Here is an 18,874-nt window from a genome sequence, read left to right on the forward strand (position 1 = left end):
CGAGTCAGACTCGAGTCACAAATACGATGACTTGCAACTCGACTTTAACACCAATGACTCGTGACTTAATTTGGACTTGAGCCTTTTGACTCGAACTGACTTGTTACCCTCCCCAAGCCCAAATATAAAAAATGATGCTATTAAAAAAAAGTGTGCAGCTCATCAACTCTTCATTTAACGGATTACAGTTTGAATCGGACAGCAGCCAATTAAATTGTGCCAGTTGAGAAAGAGTTGAGCGTGGCAGTGCAGAGGAACGTCGGCGAGTGAATTCAGATGGAACCCTTGGAAAGATAATACCCCAAATTATTATTTTCGGATATAAAGACTACGCTTTATCAACAAAAAACAGATTGCAACTTGCAAAACATGCGGGAAGAAAATGACAGACGGAGGCGCAACAACTTCCACCTTTGTTGGACATTTGAAGCTGCACAAAGAACGGTAAGTCGTGGCTAGTATAGCCGACAGCTATATCATTCATAACTTTGCCAGTCTAGCATGTTGGCTAACCTAAAGTAAAATCAATGAGCGTCCACACAGTCAGTCAGTGAGGGAACGTAATCATTGCACCCAAGATTGAGCTACAACTGGCTAGGCAGCTGGTAGCCTAAATCCTGCCTGATGTTACTGCTGGTTCTAAAGCCATTGACATATGTTAGCCTACTGTAACCACACACACAGTGTGTGTGTGTGTGTGTGTGTGTGTGTGTGTGTGTGTGTGTGTGTGTGTGTGTAAGGTTGGGCGATTGTGTACAAGCCTACATCGCCCGATTGTGCCCCATAGGGCTCCTCGATAGTCGATCGCTATTGGGGGGAGGGCTTTCTTATGGCTACCCATGAATTTCCATGGAAATATAAAGTTTAATTGGAAAGTAATAAATATATTTTTAAAAGCATTCATGAGTTGCGTAAATGTAATATACTAACTATTACTCTTGTTAACAATATGAAATGGTATGACATTTGGTGAAGAGCATATTATGACTTGTTTAGGACTCGAAACTCAAAGTTTAGGACTTGACTTGATACTTGTCGGTCCTGACTTGACTTGGACATGCCTGCCTTAATTTGGGACTTGAGTGCTACGACTTGAGACTTACTTGTGACTTCTAAAACAATGACTTGGTCCCACCTTTGATGATATGAAACAACTGGAGAGTTGATAGCAAGGAGAGAGAGAAATACAGACAAAGATTCATATATACACTGCTCAAAAAATAAAGGGAACACTTAAACAACACAATGTAACTCCAAGTCAATCACACTTCTGTGAAATCAAACTGTCCACTTAGGAAGCAACACTGATTGACAATACATTTCACATGCTGTTGTGCAAATGGAATAGACAACAGGTGGAAATTATAGGCAATTAGCAAGACACCCCCAATAAAGGAGTGGTTCTGCAGGTGGGGACCACAGACCACTTCTCAGTTCCTATGCTTCCTGGCTGATGTTTTGGTCACTTTTGAATGCTGGCGGTGCTTTCACTCTAGTGGTAGCATGAGACGGAGTCTACAACCCACACAAGTGGCTCAGGTAGTGCAGCTCATCCAGGATGGCACATCAATGCGAGCTGTGGCAAGAAGGTTTGCTGTGTCTGTCAGCGTAGTGTCCAGAGCATGGAGGCGCTACCAGGAGACAGACCAGTACATCAGGAGACGTGGAGGAGGCCGTAGGAGGGCAACAACCCAGCAGCAGGTCCGCTACCTCCGCCTTTGTGCAAGGAGGAGCAGGAGGAGCACTGCCAGAGCCCTGCAAAATGGCCTCCAGCAGGCCACAAATGTGCATGTGTCTGCTCAAACGGTCAGAAACAGACTCCATGAGGGTGGTATGAGGGCCCGACATCCACAGGTGGGGGTTGTGCTTACAGCTCAACACCGTGCAGGACGTTTGGCATTTGCCAGAGAACACCAAGATTGGCAAATTTGCCACTGGCGCCCTGTGCTCTTCACAGATGAAAGCAGGTTCACACTGAGCACGTGACAGACGTGACAGAGTCTGGAGACGCCGTGGAGAACGTTCTGCTGCCTGCAACATCCTCCAGCATGACCGGTTTGGCGGTGGGTCAGTCATGGTGTGGGGTGGCATTTCTTTGGGGGGGCCGCACAGCCCTCCATGTGCTTGCCAGAGGTAGCCTGACTGCCATTAGGTACCGAGATGAGATCCTCAGACCCCTTGTGAGACCATATGCTGGTGCGGTTGGCCCTGGGTTCCTCCTAATGCAAGACAATGCTAGACCTCATGTGGCTGGAGTGTGTCAGCAGTTCCTGCAAGAGGAAGGCATTGATGCTATGGACTGGCCCGCCCGTTCCCCAGACCTGAATCCAATTGAGCACATCTGGGACATCATGTCTCGCTCCATCCACCAATGCCATGTTGCACCACAGACTGTCCAGGAGTTAGCGGAGGCTTTAGTCCAGGTCTGGGAGGAGATCCCTCAGGAGACCATCCGTCACCTCATCAGGAGCATGCCCAGGCATTGTAGGGAGGTCATACAGGCACGTGGAGGCCACACACACTACTGAGCCTCATTTTGACTTGTTTTAAGGACATTACATCAAAGTTGGATCAGCCTGTAGTGTGGTTTTCCACTTTAATTTTGAGTGTGACTCCAAATCCAGACCTCCATGGGTTGATAAATTGGATTTCCATTGATTATTTTTGTGTGATTTTGTTGTCAGCACATTCAACTATGTAATGGAAAAAGTACTTAATAAGATTATTTCTTTCATTCAGATCTAGGATGTGTTGTTTAAGTGTTCCCTTTATTTTTTTGAGCAGTATATATATAAATGAATATATAAGTAATTGACATATATATATATATATATATATATATATATAGTCAGAAGTTGACATACACCTTAGCCAAATATATTTGAACTCAGTTTTTTACAATTCCTGACATTTAATCCTAATAAAAAAAATCCCTGTTTTAGGTCGGTTAGAATCACCAGTTTATTTTAAGAATGTGAAATGTCAGAATAATAGTAGAGAGAATTATTTATTACAGCTTTTATCACCTTCCCAGTGGGTCAGAAGTTTACATACACTCAAGTAGTATTTGGTAGCATTGCCTTTAAATTGTTTAACTTGGGTCATACGTTTCAGGAAGCCTTCCACAACCATCCCACAATAAATTGGGTGAATTTTGGCCCATTCCTCCTGACAGAGCTGGTGTAACTGAGTCAGGTTTGTAGGCCTCCTTGCTCACACACGCTTTTGCAGTTCTGCCCACACATTTTCTATAGGGTTGAGGTCAGGGCTTTGTGATGGCCACTCCAATACCTTGACTTTGTTGTCCTTAAGCCATTTTGCCACAACTTTGGAAGTATGCTTGGGGTCATTGTCCATTTGGAAGACCTATTTGCGACCAAGCTTTAACTTCCTGACTGATGTCTTGAGATGTTGCTTCAATATATCCACATAATTGTCCTCCCTCATGATGCCATCTATTTTATGAAGTGCACCAGTCCCTCCTGTAGCAAAGCACCCCCTCAACATGATGCTGCCACCCCCGTGCTTCACGGTTGGGATGGTGTTCTTCAGCTTGCAAGCCTCACCCTTTTTCCTCCCCACATAAAGATGGTCATTACGGACAAATAGTTATATTTTTGTTTCATCAGACCAGAGGACATTTCTCCAAAATGTACGATCTTTGTCCTCATGTGCAGTTGCAAACTGTAGTCTGGCTTTTTTATGGTGGTTTTGGAGCAATGGCTTCTTCCTTGCTGAGCGGCCTTTCAGGTTATGTCGATGTAGGACTCATTTTACTGTGGATATAGATACCTTTGTACCTGTTTCCTCCAGCATCTTCACAAGGTCCTTTGCTGTTGTTCTGGGATTGATTCACACTTTTCGCACCAAAGTACGTTCATCTCTAGGAGACAGAACATGTCTCCTTCCTGAGCGGTATGACGGCTGCGTGGTCCCATGGTGTTTATGCTTGTGTACTATTGTTTGTACAGATGAACATGGTACCTTCAGGCGTTTGGAAATTGCTCCCAAGGATGAACCAGACTTGTGGAGGTCTACCATTCTTTTTCTGAGGTCTTGGCTGATTTCTTTTGATTTTCCCATGATGTCAAGCAAAGAGGCACTGAGTTTGAAGGTAGGCCTTGAAATACATCCACAGGTACACCTCCAATTGACTCAAATAATGTCAATCAGCCTATCAGAAGCTTTTAAAGCCATGACATAATTTTCTTGAATTTTCCAAGCTGTTTAGAGGCACAGACAACTTAGTGTATGTAAACTTCTGACCCACTGGAATTGTGATACAGTGAATTATAAGTGAAATAATCTGTCTGTAAACAATTGTTGGAAAAGTTACTTGTGTCATGCACAAAGTAGATGTCCTAACCGACTTTACAAAACTATAGTTTGTTTAACAACAAATGTGTTGAGTGGTTGAAAAACAAGTTTTAATGACTCCAACCTAAGTGTATGTAAACTTCCGACTTCAACTAATTAAAATGGTCAACTGCTGAGATTCAGCTCACATGTGTAAGAGACACAGAGTGAGTGTAGTTTAGTAGAGGGGGGTGTGGCTCTACCACAGCACAGAGCTAGGTAGAAGTCACTGATCATTGATTGGATCATTGAATGCAGGTGTCCCAAATAAACAGCTTTCACAATCCATTAATGCCAGATGAATGATTACTTCAGGAAGAAGGGGAAAGTGCTGCATTTTCCAAGTGTATGTATGGATGTATGTATGTATGTATGGATGGATGGATGTATGTATGTATGTATGTATGTATGTATGTATGTATGTATGTATGTATGTAGGAACAGGACATGTGTGTGTGTGTGTGTGTGTGTGTGTGTGTGTGTGTGTGTGTGTGTGTGTGTGTGTGTGTGTGTGTGTGTGTGTGTGTGTGTGTGTGTGTGTGTGTGTGTGTCGGAACAGGGAATGTGTGTGTGTATGTGTGTGTGTGTGTATGTATGTATGTATGTATGTATGTATCTATGTATGTATTGGAACAGGGCATGTGTGTATGTATGTATGTATGTATGTATGTATGTATGTATGTATTGGGACAGGGCGTGTGTGTGTGTGTTGGAACAGGGCCAGTAAAGGTCTGAGTTAACAGTCAGAGAACACGTCTGAACAGAATCCCAACCAGTCAGTCAGTCATTCTGTGAAGGTTGGGTCAAAGCAGGAAGTTATTACAGCCATGACAGCTGGCCACCCTCTGGCTTGTCATTACAGTGGGGCGGTAGGTAGCCTAGTGGTTAGAGTGTTGGCCACAGGGCCAGTAAACGAAAGGTTGCTGGATCAAATCCCTGAGCTGACAAGGTAAAAATCTGTGGTTCTGAGAGACTGAAAAACAGCTTCTATCTCAAGGCCATCAGACTGTTAAACAGCCATCACTAACATTGAGTGGCTACTGACTCATCTCTAGCCACAATAATAATGATAGATTGAAGTAATAAATATATCACAAGCCACTTTAAACAATGCCACTTTTATATGTTTACATATCCTACGTTACTCATCTCATATGTATATACTGTACTCTATACCATCTACTGCATCTTGCCTATGCCGTTCGGCCATCGCTCATTCATATATTTTTCACTCCTTTAAACACGTGTGTGTATGAGGTAGTTGTTGTGAAATTGTTAGGTTAGATTACTTGTTAGATATTACTGCATGGTCAGAACTAAAAGCACAAGCATTTTGCTACACTCGCATTAACATCTGCTAACCATGTGTATGTGACAAATAAAATTTGATTTGATTTGAAATGGTTCCAATAATTTTTCCCGTAGGGGATTTTAGAAACACTTAAAATAAGGACTGTGTTTCATGTAGTCTTACCCAGGCGTGACGTTTTGATGACCACGTAAATCTCTGAATAAATTGGCAAAATGTCTTTAAAATGGACAATTCTGTGAACTGTCTTGTGCAAGTTTTAAATTGACACAATACCTGTTAACAAAGGTGTCAGCTTGAGATGACGTGCAGAAGCTTGCTGGGATTTGTAGTCTTGCATGATGTCTAATTTCCATTTTTGAATCTGAGAGTAAATAGAGCTGAATATATTGATAAAAGTCACCTTGTCTGAGAGAGATTTACGTGGTTATCAAAATGTCACGCCAGGGTAAGACTACATGAAACACAGCCCTTATTTTAAGTGTTTCTAAAATCCCCTGTGGGAAAAATAAATGGTGGAAAAACGATTGGAACCGTTTCCCTGTTTGACCGCTCGGTTTTATGACACCTCCACTGTGGGGCTCTATAGACAATGAAAGGACAACAACGGTTGTTGTAGGCTTAGAGAAAGGAGACAAGTTCTGTGGTTTCAAGCGCTGTGGCTTCAAGCCGGTCAGGTGACAAGTATGTGTAGTGTGTAAGTGTAACCAATGGGAAATGGCTAGTTAGTTAGCGGTGGTGCGCGCCAATAGCGTTTCAATTGGTGACGTCACTCGCTCTGCGACCTTAAGTAGTTGTTCCCCTTGCGCTGCAAGGGCCACGGCTTTTGTGGCACGATGGGTAACGATGCTTCGTGGGGTGTCAGTGGTTCAAGCCCAGGTTGGGGCGAGGAGAGGGATGGAAGCGATACTGTTACATAAGGTACAGCAGGCCAAATATACTGAACAAAAATATAAACGCAACATTTAAAGTGTTGGTCCCGTGTTTCATGAGCTGAAATAAAAAATCCCATAAATGTTCCATACGCACAAAAAGCTTATTTCTCTCAGATTTTGTGCAAAAATGTGTTTATGTCCCAGTTAGTGAGCACTTCTCCTTTGCCAAGAAAATCCATCCACCTGACAGGTGTGGCATATCAAGAAGCTAATTAAACAGCATGATCATTACACAGGTGCACCTTGTGCTGGGGACAATAAAAGGCCAATCTAAAATGTGTAGTTTTGTCACACAACACAATGCCACAGATGTCTCAATGTCTACCAGAGCTGCTGCCTGAGCATTGAATGTCAATTTCTCTACCATAAGCTGCCTCCAACATTGTTTCAGAGAATTTGTCAGTACTTCTAACCCAGTGGCTGCACCCCTACCCATTCATGTGAAATCCATAGCTTAGGGCATAAATGATTTCAAATTAATGATTTCCTTATTTGAACTGTAACTCAGTAAAATCTTTGAAATTGTTCCATGTTGCTTTTATATTTTTTGTTCAGTACACACACACACACACACACACACACACACACACACACACACACACACACACACACACACACGAGAGACAATAGCAAACACAAACTGAACTGTGCTCAGCAAAGTAAACCTCAGGCAGTCTGGCAGAGTTCTCTGACTTTTCCTCCATCCTAGTTTGTCCTCCTTTTTTTGGAGCAAGATACAAAATAAGGTCACAGCCGAAGACAAACTGGGTGCATCAGCATGTTTAGTTTAGGAATGGTACCTTCTGATTAATGAGACACAGGTGTTTAAGTCCCATCAGACCATATCTCCTTTGAGTCAGCATTTTACTGACAGTGGCACTTTTTTTTAATTCGAAAAAATAAAATATGTATTTGGCTATTTAACTAGGCAAGTCAGTGAAGAACACATTCTTATTTTCAACAAGGACCTTGTTCAGGGAGCAGAAGGACAGATTTCTACCTTGTCAGTTCAGGGATTCGATCTTGCAACCTTTCGGTTACTAGTCCAACGCTCTAACCACTAGGCTATCTGCCGATCCATGAGGCAAAGGGGTTTAAAAAGGTGAGAAAATATTATAATGATCTGATTGATCAACTCAGCTTTTGGCTCAGTCTCACTGCAGCCAGTGAGTTTGACACAGAGGTTGAGATCGTCAACAGTGAACAGAATTCAATGTCTGTAGCCTCAAACCAGCTGTCCCTCTCACTGTTTTACATCTCATTGTTTCCCAAACGGCGGGTCAAGTCCTACTAGTGTGTTGTGGTCCTGTCCTGTTGGGTGGCTTTGTTTTGCGTCAGATGGGTCACGATGACGTTCAACAGTACTTTCAGTGGGTCAAAGTTCAAAACAGTTTGGAAGTCACTGATACATCTGAACCAAAATCTCTCTCTAATTGAAATCCAAGGTTCCCTGATTATCATGAACACAGCCAGACTGTGTCCACAGCAGACGGACAGGGTGCCCCTTAAAGGAGGCTGATGTGCCACCTCACACCGTATATCTGCTGGAACAAAGTTCTATATTTCACCAGCCCTGTCCAGGCCATAATTACCCTGACCCTCTGGGGTCCCCCTGCTTGTCCTCTGGCACACACACACACACACACACACACACACACACACACACACACACACACACACACACACACACACACAGCCTGCCCGTTTCTCCTCTAGAGAGAGAGAGAGAACTTTGTTATTCAAGTCTCCATGCCCCTACCTCCCTTCTTGCCTCTTGCCACCCGTATTCTGTCACCCTCAGCCCACCTCGACCTTACCCTCACCCACACACTCACCCCACCCTCATGCCCACACCCTCACCTTCTGACTGTTACCAGGGCTAGCTAGCAGCAAGCTGACAGTGCCACAAAGAACGAAGGAAGAAGTGAGGGGGGGAATCAAAACGAGATGGGAGAGGAGACAGAAGAGGAGGGTGAGGAGACAGAGGAAGAGGAGAAGCAAACTGGCAGGACATTACGCTTTCATGCTTCAGCACGTGTTGATTCAAGACTGCTATTGTCTGTCCAGCCCAGAGATGTCCTATTCAAGCAATATGGACCCCTGCCAACCACAGTCGAGTACACACCTGGAAGTTCAAACATGTGCAAACACGCACACACATTCTCCTCTACATTAATGAATAAATACCACAACAACAATAACCACCTGTTGCGCGCACACACACACACACACACACACACACACACACACACACACACACACACAGAGACACAGCTAGCCACTCAAAGCCAGGAAATCAAAGCCTGTTTCTATTCATACGACCAGTGTGGTGAAAGCTGCTGGCTTCCTGTGCAAGTTCCACCACAGAAACCTGTGGTCCTGGCGACAGTAGCCCAACACTCTCAGCATCAATAACTCCAGTCCCTTTGTCTCCCACACAAAGGCTGTGTGTGTGGAAATGCCAAGAGGGGGAGAAAAAGGATTCCACTCTTTATTCCTCCCTCGTTCCCCCTCTCTCCCCTCCCCCTTCCTCGTACCCCATCTCCCTCGTTCCCCCCCACTCCCTCCACCCCCCCCCTCTCCCTGGTATGAAAAGGAAAGTCAACAGTCTTGCAGAGAAATAGTTGGCGCTCTAGGACCTAGGCGTATAGGTTTGAATAGACCTAGATGTATAGACCTGCTGTAGGTGTATAGGGTTGAATAGAGCTAGGTGTATAGGGTTGAATAGACCTAGATGTATAGACCTGCTGTAGGTGTATAGGGTTGAATAGAGCTAGGTGTATAGGGTTGAATAGACCTAGATGTATAGACCTGCTGTAGGTGTATAGGGTTGAATAGAGCTAGGTGTATAGGGTTGAATAGAGCTAGATGTATAGGGTTGAATAGAGCTAGGTGTATAGGTTTGAATAGACCTAGATGTATAGACCTGCTGTAGGTGTATAGGGTTGAATAGAGCTAGGTGTATAGGGTTGAATAGAGCTAGATGTATAGGGTTGAATAGAGCTAGATGTATAGGGTTGAATAGACCTAGATGTATAGACCTGCTGTAGGTGTATAGGGTTGAATAGAGCTAGGTGTATAGGGTTGAATAGAGCTAGATGTATAGGGTTGAATAGAGCTAGGTGTATAGGGTTGAATAGAGCTAGGTGTATAGGGTTGAATAGAGCTAGGTGTATAGGGTTGAATAGAGCTAGATGTATAGGGTTGAATAGAGCTAGGTGTATAGGGTTGAATAGAGCTAGGTGTATAGGGTTGAATAGAGCTAGGTGTATAGGGTTGAATAGAGCTAGGTGTATAGGGTTGAATAGAGCTAGGTGTATAGGGTTGAATAGAGCTAGGTGTATAGGGTTGAATAGAGCTAGATGTATAGGGTTGAATAGAGCTAGGTGTATAGGGTTGAATAGAGCTAGGTGTATAGGGTTGAATAGAGCTAGGTGTATAGGGTTGAATAGAGCTAGGTGTATAGACCTACTGTAGGTGTGTAGGGTTGAATAGAGCTAGGTGTATAGGGTTGAATAGAGCTAGGTGTATAGACCTACTATAGGTGTATAGGGTTGAATAGAGCTAGGTGTATAGACCTACTGTAGGTGTATAGGGTTGAATAGAGCTAGGTGTATAGGGTTGAATAGAGCTAGGTGTATAGAGTTGAATAGAGCTAGATGTATAGGGTTGAATAGAGCTAGGTGTATAGGGTTGAATAGAGCTAGGTGTATAGGGTTGAATAGAGCTAGGTGTATAGGGTTGAATAGAGCTAGGTGTATAGGGTTGAATAGAGCTAGGTGTATAGGGTTGAATAAACCTAGATGTATAGGGTTGAATAGAGCTAGATGTATAGGGTTGAATAGAGCTAGGTGTATAGGGTTGAATAGAGCTAGGTGTATAGGGTTGAATAGAGCTAGGTGTATAGGGTTGAATAGAGCTAGGTGTATAGGGTTGAATAGAGCTAGGTGTATAGACCTACTGTAGGTGTATAGGGTTGAATAGAGCTAGGTGTATAGGGTTGAATAGAGCTAGATGTATAGACCTACTGTAGGTGTATAGGGTTGAATAGAGCTAGATGTATAGACCTACTGTAGGTGTATAGGGTTGAATAGAGCTAGGCGTATAGGGTTGAATAGAGCTAGGTGTATAGACCTACTGTAGGTGTATAGGGTTGAATAGAGCTAGGTGTATAGGGGGCAGAACTGTGGCTCAGTTGGTAGAGCATGGCGTTTGCAACGCCAGGGTTGTGGGTTTGATTCCCACGGGGGGCCAGTACAAAAAATAAAAAGCATGAAATGAAATTAATGAAATGTATGTATTCACTACTGTAAGTCGCTCTGGATAAGAGCATCTGCTAAATGACTAAAATGTAAATGTATAGGGTTCAATAGATCTGTGCAGGATGGTGTTTCAGTGCCAAACACCAGCCATAAACTGGATAAACAGTACAACCCACTGAGTTATTGATAGTTGGTGGATGCAGAATAGAAAGTTATTCAAAACCTTTGATCCACTATCTCAGATCATTGTCACAGAGAGTTTGAGACAAGGCCAAGTCACTTAGAATCAAGAGTTGAATTCAGTGTAATAAATCAATCTCGTATTCTGCATTGCCCTCTGGAATGATTAACAGGGAATAAAGGCCTGCTTATGCTGAGCAATGGTAACATATACATGAGAGAGGAGAGAGAACACACTACATACAAAGTAGATGAAAAGCAGAGTTTAAAAATATATATATTTGAAAAACAAATTCATCTGATAAACTTTTACATGTTTTTATATAAAACATTTATTCACACATTCACAACTGGCGCCACAAAATGCTGTACAACATGAGAACCACTGATCTGAGCAGCAAATGTACAGATCTCACGGATATGTATAGAAGGCATATAGGATCATATCATTCACTTCCTCATCAGGTCTACAGATCTCCCAATAATATGGATCGGGGGGGGTTTGTAACTTATGCATTTCATGCAATTATCAGTCGATCCACATACAATACTACCGTATACTATAAACATCTGTGGAGCTGCTAGAGTTGCTGCCCAGTTCAGGATCAGTCAGAAAAAAAAATGGCTCCACTAGGAAGAAGACGGACCAGAGAACTAGAATAACATAATGTACATAGTTACAGGGTTCTAGAAGCTATTTTCACCTGATCTACTAAGAAAAGGTGGCTAAAAGACAGACATGTTTTAATTTTTTGTGTGTATAGAACACTGAGAGGTGAAAAATCATCCAATGTGATTTAACAATGGCAATGACACTTGATATAGCTGTAGCTTGCTTTGCATACCATGTAACGTTGCTTCCAATGGGTATGTCTGTTCTACTCATTCTAATTCTACGGTCACCTGCCATTCAATCTTCTCTGCATGCATATAAACAGTTCAACACTTGACAGAAGACGGCTGCCGTGGTTTGTCACTGGTAAGTTGCCTCTCGATAATAACACTGGGCTCATAACTTAACAGTATGGATGAGTCTTGTTTAAAAAATAAATTAAAAAACATACCCAGGCTTGACACCATGTACTGTACAGTAATCCTACAACACACATTCAGTATATTACAGCATATTACTGTATTGTGTTCTATTCACATGAGACTAGTATATAGACCCTTCATATTATGTAGAATAAATAGACCGCGGACACACGCAGGTCACGCCATAGAGATACAGTGACAGTACTGAAACAGAACGACCACATAAAGAAAGCGCTGGCGTTAATGTAGCTAAGTAGCTGTCACACAGAGTAACGCCACAGAACAGCGATTCTCAACTGGTGGATCGCGACCCAAATTTGGGTGGTGCGAGGTTTTGAGTGGGTCATGGTGAAAAATATTATAATACTTCAGACTGGAGTAATTTTTCATAAAAACAACTTCAACCTGGTAAAAAGTGAGTAGAAATTATGATGAATTAAAAAAAAATATTATAATTTCATCTCTGAAAATTTTTTTCTTCAATCACAATATTTTCAATATAAATCTATTAGCAGCACTATTTTGGATGATTCTGTGGTCTCAAGCCAGTGAGTTTCAAGAGTTTCAAGTTCTTCATCAAAGATCATCATTATTTACAATGAACAAGGTGGGAATGTTGTTCCCTTGTCATAGACAGTAATTGCTACATTTACACAATCAATATAGCATTAAAAATAGTTTCAGATTGTATTTTTGCAATTATTTTTAGCGATGCAAATATTGGATCACAACTGAAAAAAAAAGAAGGAAAAAAAAAGTTTCCATTTGGGTCCAGAACCAGAACCACTGATGACAGAAAGATCCATGAGGACAGAGAACAAATGAGAAGGGAATAGCAGTCAGCTTTGGGGTTAATTTAATTTGTAGAAGTCTGAGAATTAAAACATGCACAGTGCATTATAATCTTTGTATGTCAACCTCCACAGAGCAGTAATAAAGGTCCAAACTCTAGGTAAATGTATCTCAGTCATCCCTGGTGTCTCACCTAGCCATCACAGTCCAAATTCTAGTAGGCAGGGATTATGGAGTATCCGCTAGGTGGCTAACAGCCCTCTCTCCATTACAAAACACATTCGTGTTGGTTGGATAGAGGAACAAGAGACCATTGTTTACAGGAGCTCAACCTATTACATTCTCCTTCCGTTTGGTTATAGATGGATGAGCACCTAGTTGACATTCAGAATATACAGTACCTACCTACAGTAGTGACGACATTACAGAGACACTACCCATTGCCATCAGCTTTGTCCGATTCACACCCAGATCTTTCTATCCACAGTGCACACAGCCTGCAAGGTCCACAGCACCAATTCACAGCAAATTCACACACAAAGGCCCTATAGAGGTTCAGAGAGACCACCTGGACCCAGACCCAGCCCTGTCTCAAAGCTGCCCATCCCTGTTCTTGACATACTCTGGCAGGCTGTTGAGCACAGTCTCTTCACTCTTGGACTGGAGTGGGAGCTCCTCCCCCTTCTTGGATTGTTTTTTAGTAGCTCTGGAGAACTTCCTCCTGAATGTGTCACCAGCCAGGAAGTAGAGGACCGGGTCCACGCAGCTGTTGAGGCTGGCCAGCCCCCGCGTCACCTGGTAGGTGGCGTAAACGCAGTTATTAAAGTCACACATGTCCGGGACCTGGAAGTACAGCCTGGCGCGCATGTTTAGGTTCTTCATCACGTGAAAGGGCAGGTAGGACACAGCAAACACGGCCAGCACGATAATCACCAGGTGGATGGATTTACGCCGTAACGGGGCGTTGTTCATGTCGTTACAGATCAGCTCCTTGACGATCATCCCATAGCAACCCAGGATGAGAATGAAGGGGATACAGAAGCCGAACACGGTCAAACACATGCTATAGATAAAGTAACCCGGCAGCTCATCCTCCGTGGTCGTGTCGTAGCAAGTGGTGGCGTTCCGTTTCTGCCCCGTCCGAGAGTAGTAGAGGATGGGAGAGATCCCCGCTATGACCACGACCCAGACCAGGGCGCTGGTCAGGACGGCGTTCTTCTTCTTGAGCTTTCCCAGAGACTTGAGCGGATGGACCACTCCTGTGTACCTGTGGACACTGATACAGGTCAAGAACAGGATGCTGCTGTACAGATTGACATGGAATATAAACCTCTGCAGTCGGCAGAGAATGTCCCCGAATATCCAGTCTGTCTTGTTAAAGTAGTAGAAGATGAGGAAGGGCAAGGAGAGGACGTAGCAGAAGTCAGCCAGAGCCAGGTTAAACATGTACACAGAGATGCTGCTCCAGGGTCTCATGTGGCAGATAAACATCCAGATGGCCAGACTGTTCCCCACCAGGCCGGTGATGAACACCAGGATGTACACAGTGGGTAGATAGTAGAACTGGAATCCTGTTCTGGTCAAGGAACATCCCCCTCGTGTCACGTTGTGGAGATCAGACACATTCAGGAGGGACGTCAGGCTCAGATCTGTCGTCATGTTGTCAAGGAAACATGGGTTCTTTTACTGTAATAAAAAAAAGAAAAAAGGGAGATATTTATGATTTTCTTCAAAACATTTTTAAACAACTAACTGACCGAAGTCGGTCAAATTATTCTAATTCCATTTTTTTTTCTTCCTGTGAGCTCAATGCGCACATTGTGCTGCAGTTTCTCTAGAAATAAATCCGATCATGCCCAAACTGCACCATGTAGTAAGGAGTTGTAGTTTCCAACAGGCATTGCAATGTTCTACATAGTTTACCACAGAAAACGTGATAATTAACTACGATAACCATAATCCATTGCACAGTCCGGTCTGTGTTTAACACCTGCGACATAAGAATGCACAATCAAGAGGGGATAAAGAGAGAGCAGTTTCTTCACAAGCTACACTATATATACAAAAGTATGTGGACACCCCTTCAAATTAGTGGGTTCAGCTATTTCAGCCACACCCGTTGCTGACAGGTGTATAAAAATCGAGCACATAGACCTGCAATCTCCATAGACAAACTTTGGCAGTAGAATGGCCCGTACTGAAGAGCTCAATGACTTTCAACGTGGCACCATCAAAGGATGGCAACTTTCCAACAAGTCAATTCGTAACATTTCTGCTCTGCTAGAGCTTCCCTGGTCAACTGTAAGTGATGTTTCCACTTCAAAATAACATCTAGGAGCAACAAAGGCTCAGCCTCGAGGTGGTAGGTCACACAAGCTTACAGGACTGGACCGCCGACTGCTGAAGCACATAGCACGTAAAAAAAACCTATGTCCTCAGTTGCAACACACACTACCGAGTTCCTACTGCTTCTGGAAGCAAAGTCAGCACAAGAACTGTTTGTTGGGAGCTTCATGAAATGGGTTTCCATGGCGAGCAGCCACACACAAGCCTAAAATCACCATGCCAAGTGTCGGCTGGAGTGGTGTAAAGTTTGCCACCATTGGACAAGCATGGGAAACGCGTTGTCTGGAGTGATGAATTACGCTTCACCATCTGACAGTCCAACGGACTAATCTGGGTTTGACGGATGCCAGGAGAACTCTACCTGCCCCAATGCATAGTGCCAACTGTAAAGTTTGGTGGATGAGGAACAATGGTCTGGGGCTGTTTTTCATGGTTCAGGCTAGGCCCCTTAGTTCCAGTGAAGGGAAATGTTAACGCTACAGAATACAATGATATTCCAGACCATTCTGTGCTTCCAACTTTGTGGCAACAGTTTGGGAAATGCCCTTTCCTGTATCAGCATGACAATGCCCCCATGTACAAAGCGAGGTTCATACAGAAAGGTTTTGTCGAGATCGGTGTGGAAAAACTTGACTGGCCTGCACAGAGCCCTGACCTCAACCACATCGAACACCTTTGGAATAAATTGGAACGTCGACTGCGAGCCAGGCCTAATCGCCCAACCTTACTAATGCTCTTGTGGCTGAATGAAAGCAAGTCCCCGCAGCAATGTTCCAACATCTAGTGGAAAGCCTTCCCAGAAGAGTGGAGGCTGTTATAGCAGCAAAGGGGGGGACCAATTCCATATTAATGCCCATGATTTTGGAATGAGATGTTCAACGAGCAGTTGTCAAAGCGATTGATAGTTGGTATTCAGCAATCATAAAAGTATGCCTTATTTATTTTTGAAGAAATACTAAAATAGTGATTTTGTCAGACAGCATATGCAGAACCTCTATAGAGATGAGATGATGATTTGGAATTAAATAAGTCATCAAATAAAACAAAAGGTAATATATACAACTTAAATATTTTATTATGTAATGTGAATTACTGATGGTTAAGTGATCCAGTCATGGACAGTCACTACCATCGTGGGACATTTGTGTATTTATTTATTATGTTACAGAATTCAAACCACAATGCATTTAATGTTTTAAAATCGTGTTTGGCAGTGATTTAAAAAAAAAATAACTTAACAAAAACCGAACCCGAGGACGAAAAACACTAATCGCTCAGCAAAGTCAATCTAGTCTCTTTGCAGCCAATTTGGAAGCCATAATATGCACAGAAATAGCCTAGGCTATACATTGCAAAACCAGCCCAGTTAACTATATATATATTCCTGCCATATATATATATATATATATATATATAAATTCGTTCATACAAGCCTACTCACCGTTGACATATATCCCACATTCCTACAGCCTTTTGCGGTAGAACAGGTTTTAAACATAGGCTACATACGCAAAAGAACGCAGGGCGCTTGAGACTGTCGCGTCAGGTGTCCCTGTTCGACGTCTCCGACAAAGCTCTCCAGCTCTCACATTCCGTCTGGTTCGTTCGCTCTTACGGTAAAAGTCCACCCATTCGTTGGGCACGGGGTACAATGTACAACTGCGAACACTCTCTGGCAAGAGAGTGCAGGAATTACAAATGAGGACCGCCACCAGATAGGGTAAAACGCTCGCTGAGGGGAGGGGCGACTGCAACAACAACAAAAAAATAATATATATATATATATATTTTTTTAAATCTCCTCAAACGCGCTCTTTCCTTCCTCTTCCCAACTCCTCATCTGACAAGCGCGTTTAAAAAACAACAAATGCTGCGTTCAACTGCTAGTCGGATCTAGAAAACGATGACTTTCAGACTTGCTAACTGTAGGCCTACGACGATGCTACTGGCAGACTAGTGTGGGTTGTTGATTCTTGGCAGCTACTCAAGATCCTACATGCCTCATTTAGGCTATGGAATGCACACAGGAGAGCAGAGAGCATGTATGGGCCTCACTGGCAGGTTGGAAGCACGTCATTCATATTGTTCAAGAGGGATATGTCAAAATGTTGCCCTACACCTTATGGAGCTCTGAGAGGATTTGACAGGTGTAAGCCATATGGTAATAGCTACACCTTACCCCTCTGTAGGCTAGAAAGTGTCACCATGTGTATTTCTATTTGTTACGGATCCCCCATTACTTCCTGCCAAGGCAGCAGCTACTCTTCCTGGGGTTTATTATGGATCCCCCATTAGTTCCTGCCAAGGCAGCAGCTACTCTTCCTGGGGTTTATTATGGATCCCCATTAGTTCCTGCCAAGGCAGCAGCTACTCTTCCTGGGGTTTATTATGGTTCCACATTAGTTCCTGTCAAGGCAGCAGCTACTCTTCCTGGGGTTTATTATGGTTCCCCATTAGTTCCTGCCAAGGCAGCAGCTACTCTTCCTGGGGTTTATTATGGATCCCCATTAGTTCCTGCCAAGGCAGCAGCTACTTTTCCTGGGGTTTATTATGGTTCCCCATTAGTTCCTGCCAAGGCAGCAGCTACTCTTCCTGGGGTTTATTATGGATCCCCCATTAGTTCCTGCCAAGGCAGCAGCTACTCTTCCTGGGGTTTATTATGGATCCCCATTAGTTCCTGCCAAGGCAGCAGCTACTTTTCCTGGGGTTTATTATGGTTCCCCATTAGTTCCTGTCAAGGCAGCAGCTACTCTTCCTGGGGTTTATTATGGTTCCACATTAGTTCCTGCCAAGGCAGCAGCTACTCTTCCTGGGGTTTATTATGGATCCCCATTAGTTCCTGCCAAGGCAGCTACTCTTCCTGGGGTTTATTATGGATCCACATTAGTTCCTGCCAAGGCAGCAGCTACTCTTCCTGGGGTTTATTATGGATCCCCATTAGTTCTTGCCATGGCAGCAGCTACTCTTCCTGGGGTTTATTATGGATCCCCATTAGTTCCTGCCAAGACTGCAGCTACTCTTCCTGGGGTTTATTATGGATCCCCATTAGTTCTTGCCACGGCAGCAGCTACTCTTCCTGGGGTTTATTATGGATCCCCATTAATTCCTGCCATGGCAGTGGCTACTCTTCTTGGGGTCCAGCAACATTAAGGCAGTTATATACAGTAAAAAATATTTAATGACATTATATTTCATAACCCTTTTCACAACACATTAAGTGTGTGCTCTCAGGCCACTACTCTACTACGACATATCTGCAATACAAATTCCATGTGAACCTGTGTGCAGAGTGCCTGTCATCATGTGTAGGCCAGTGGAGGCTGCTGAGGGGAGGATGGCTCATAATAATGGCTGGAACGGAGTCAATGGAATGGAGTCAAACACATGGAAACCACATCAAAAACCACATGTGTTTGATACCATTCCACTGACTCTGTTCCAGCCTTTATTATGAGCCATCCTCCCCTCAGCAGCCTCCACTGGTGTATATGTGTTACTTCACAGCCCCTGTTGTTCCATGAGGTGTATTTCTATCTGTTTCTACTGCTTGCATTAGTTACCTGATGTGGAATAGAGTACCATGTAGTCCTGTACGCCTCCCATAATCTGTGCTGGACTTGGGGATTGTGAAGAGACCTCTTGTGGCATGTCTTGTGGGG

The 18,874-nt window shown here is 43.5% G+C and overlaps 1 protein-coding gene across 1 annotated transcript; it reads right to left on the reverse strand.

Moving 5' to 3' along the window:
- Positions 1–11,301: 11,301 nt before the first annotated feature.
- Positions 11,302–17,011, reverse strand: LOC106613301 (P2Y purinoceptor 1). The gene is made up of 2 exons (XM_014215389.2): positions 16,657–17,011; positions 11,302–14,555 (listed from the first exon to the last, which is right to left on the reverse strand). The coding sequence occupies exon 2, from the start codon at positions 14,526–14,528 to the stop codon at positions 13,461–13,463; it is 1,068 nt and encodes a 355-aa protein (XP_014070864.1). The 5' UTR covers positions 14,529–14,555; positions 16,657–17,011; the 3' UTR covers positions 11,302–13,460.
- Between the last annotated feature and the right edge of the window lie 1,863 nt (positions 17,012–18,874).

Source organism: Salmo salar, chromosome ssa09, assembly GCF_905237065.1.
Source record: "Salmo salar chromosome ssa09, Ssal_v3.1, whole genome shotgun sequence".
In the NCBI taxonomy this organism is placed as follows: Eukaryota; Metazoa; Chordata; class Actinopteri; order Salmoniformes; family Salmonidae; genus Salmo; species Salmo salar.

What these genes read in the sequence shown, in the direction of transcription:
- LOC106613301 (XM_014215389.2), bottom strand. Translation starts at nt 14,528, where the DNA reads ATGACGACAGATCTGAGCCTGACGTCCCTCCTGAATGTGTCTGATCTC.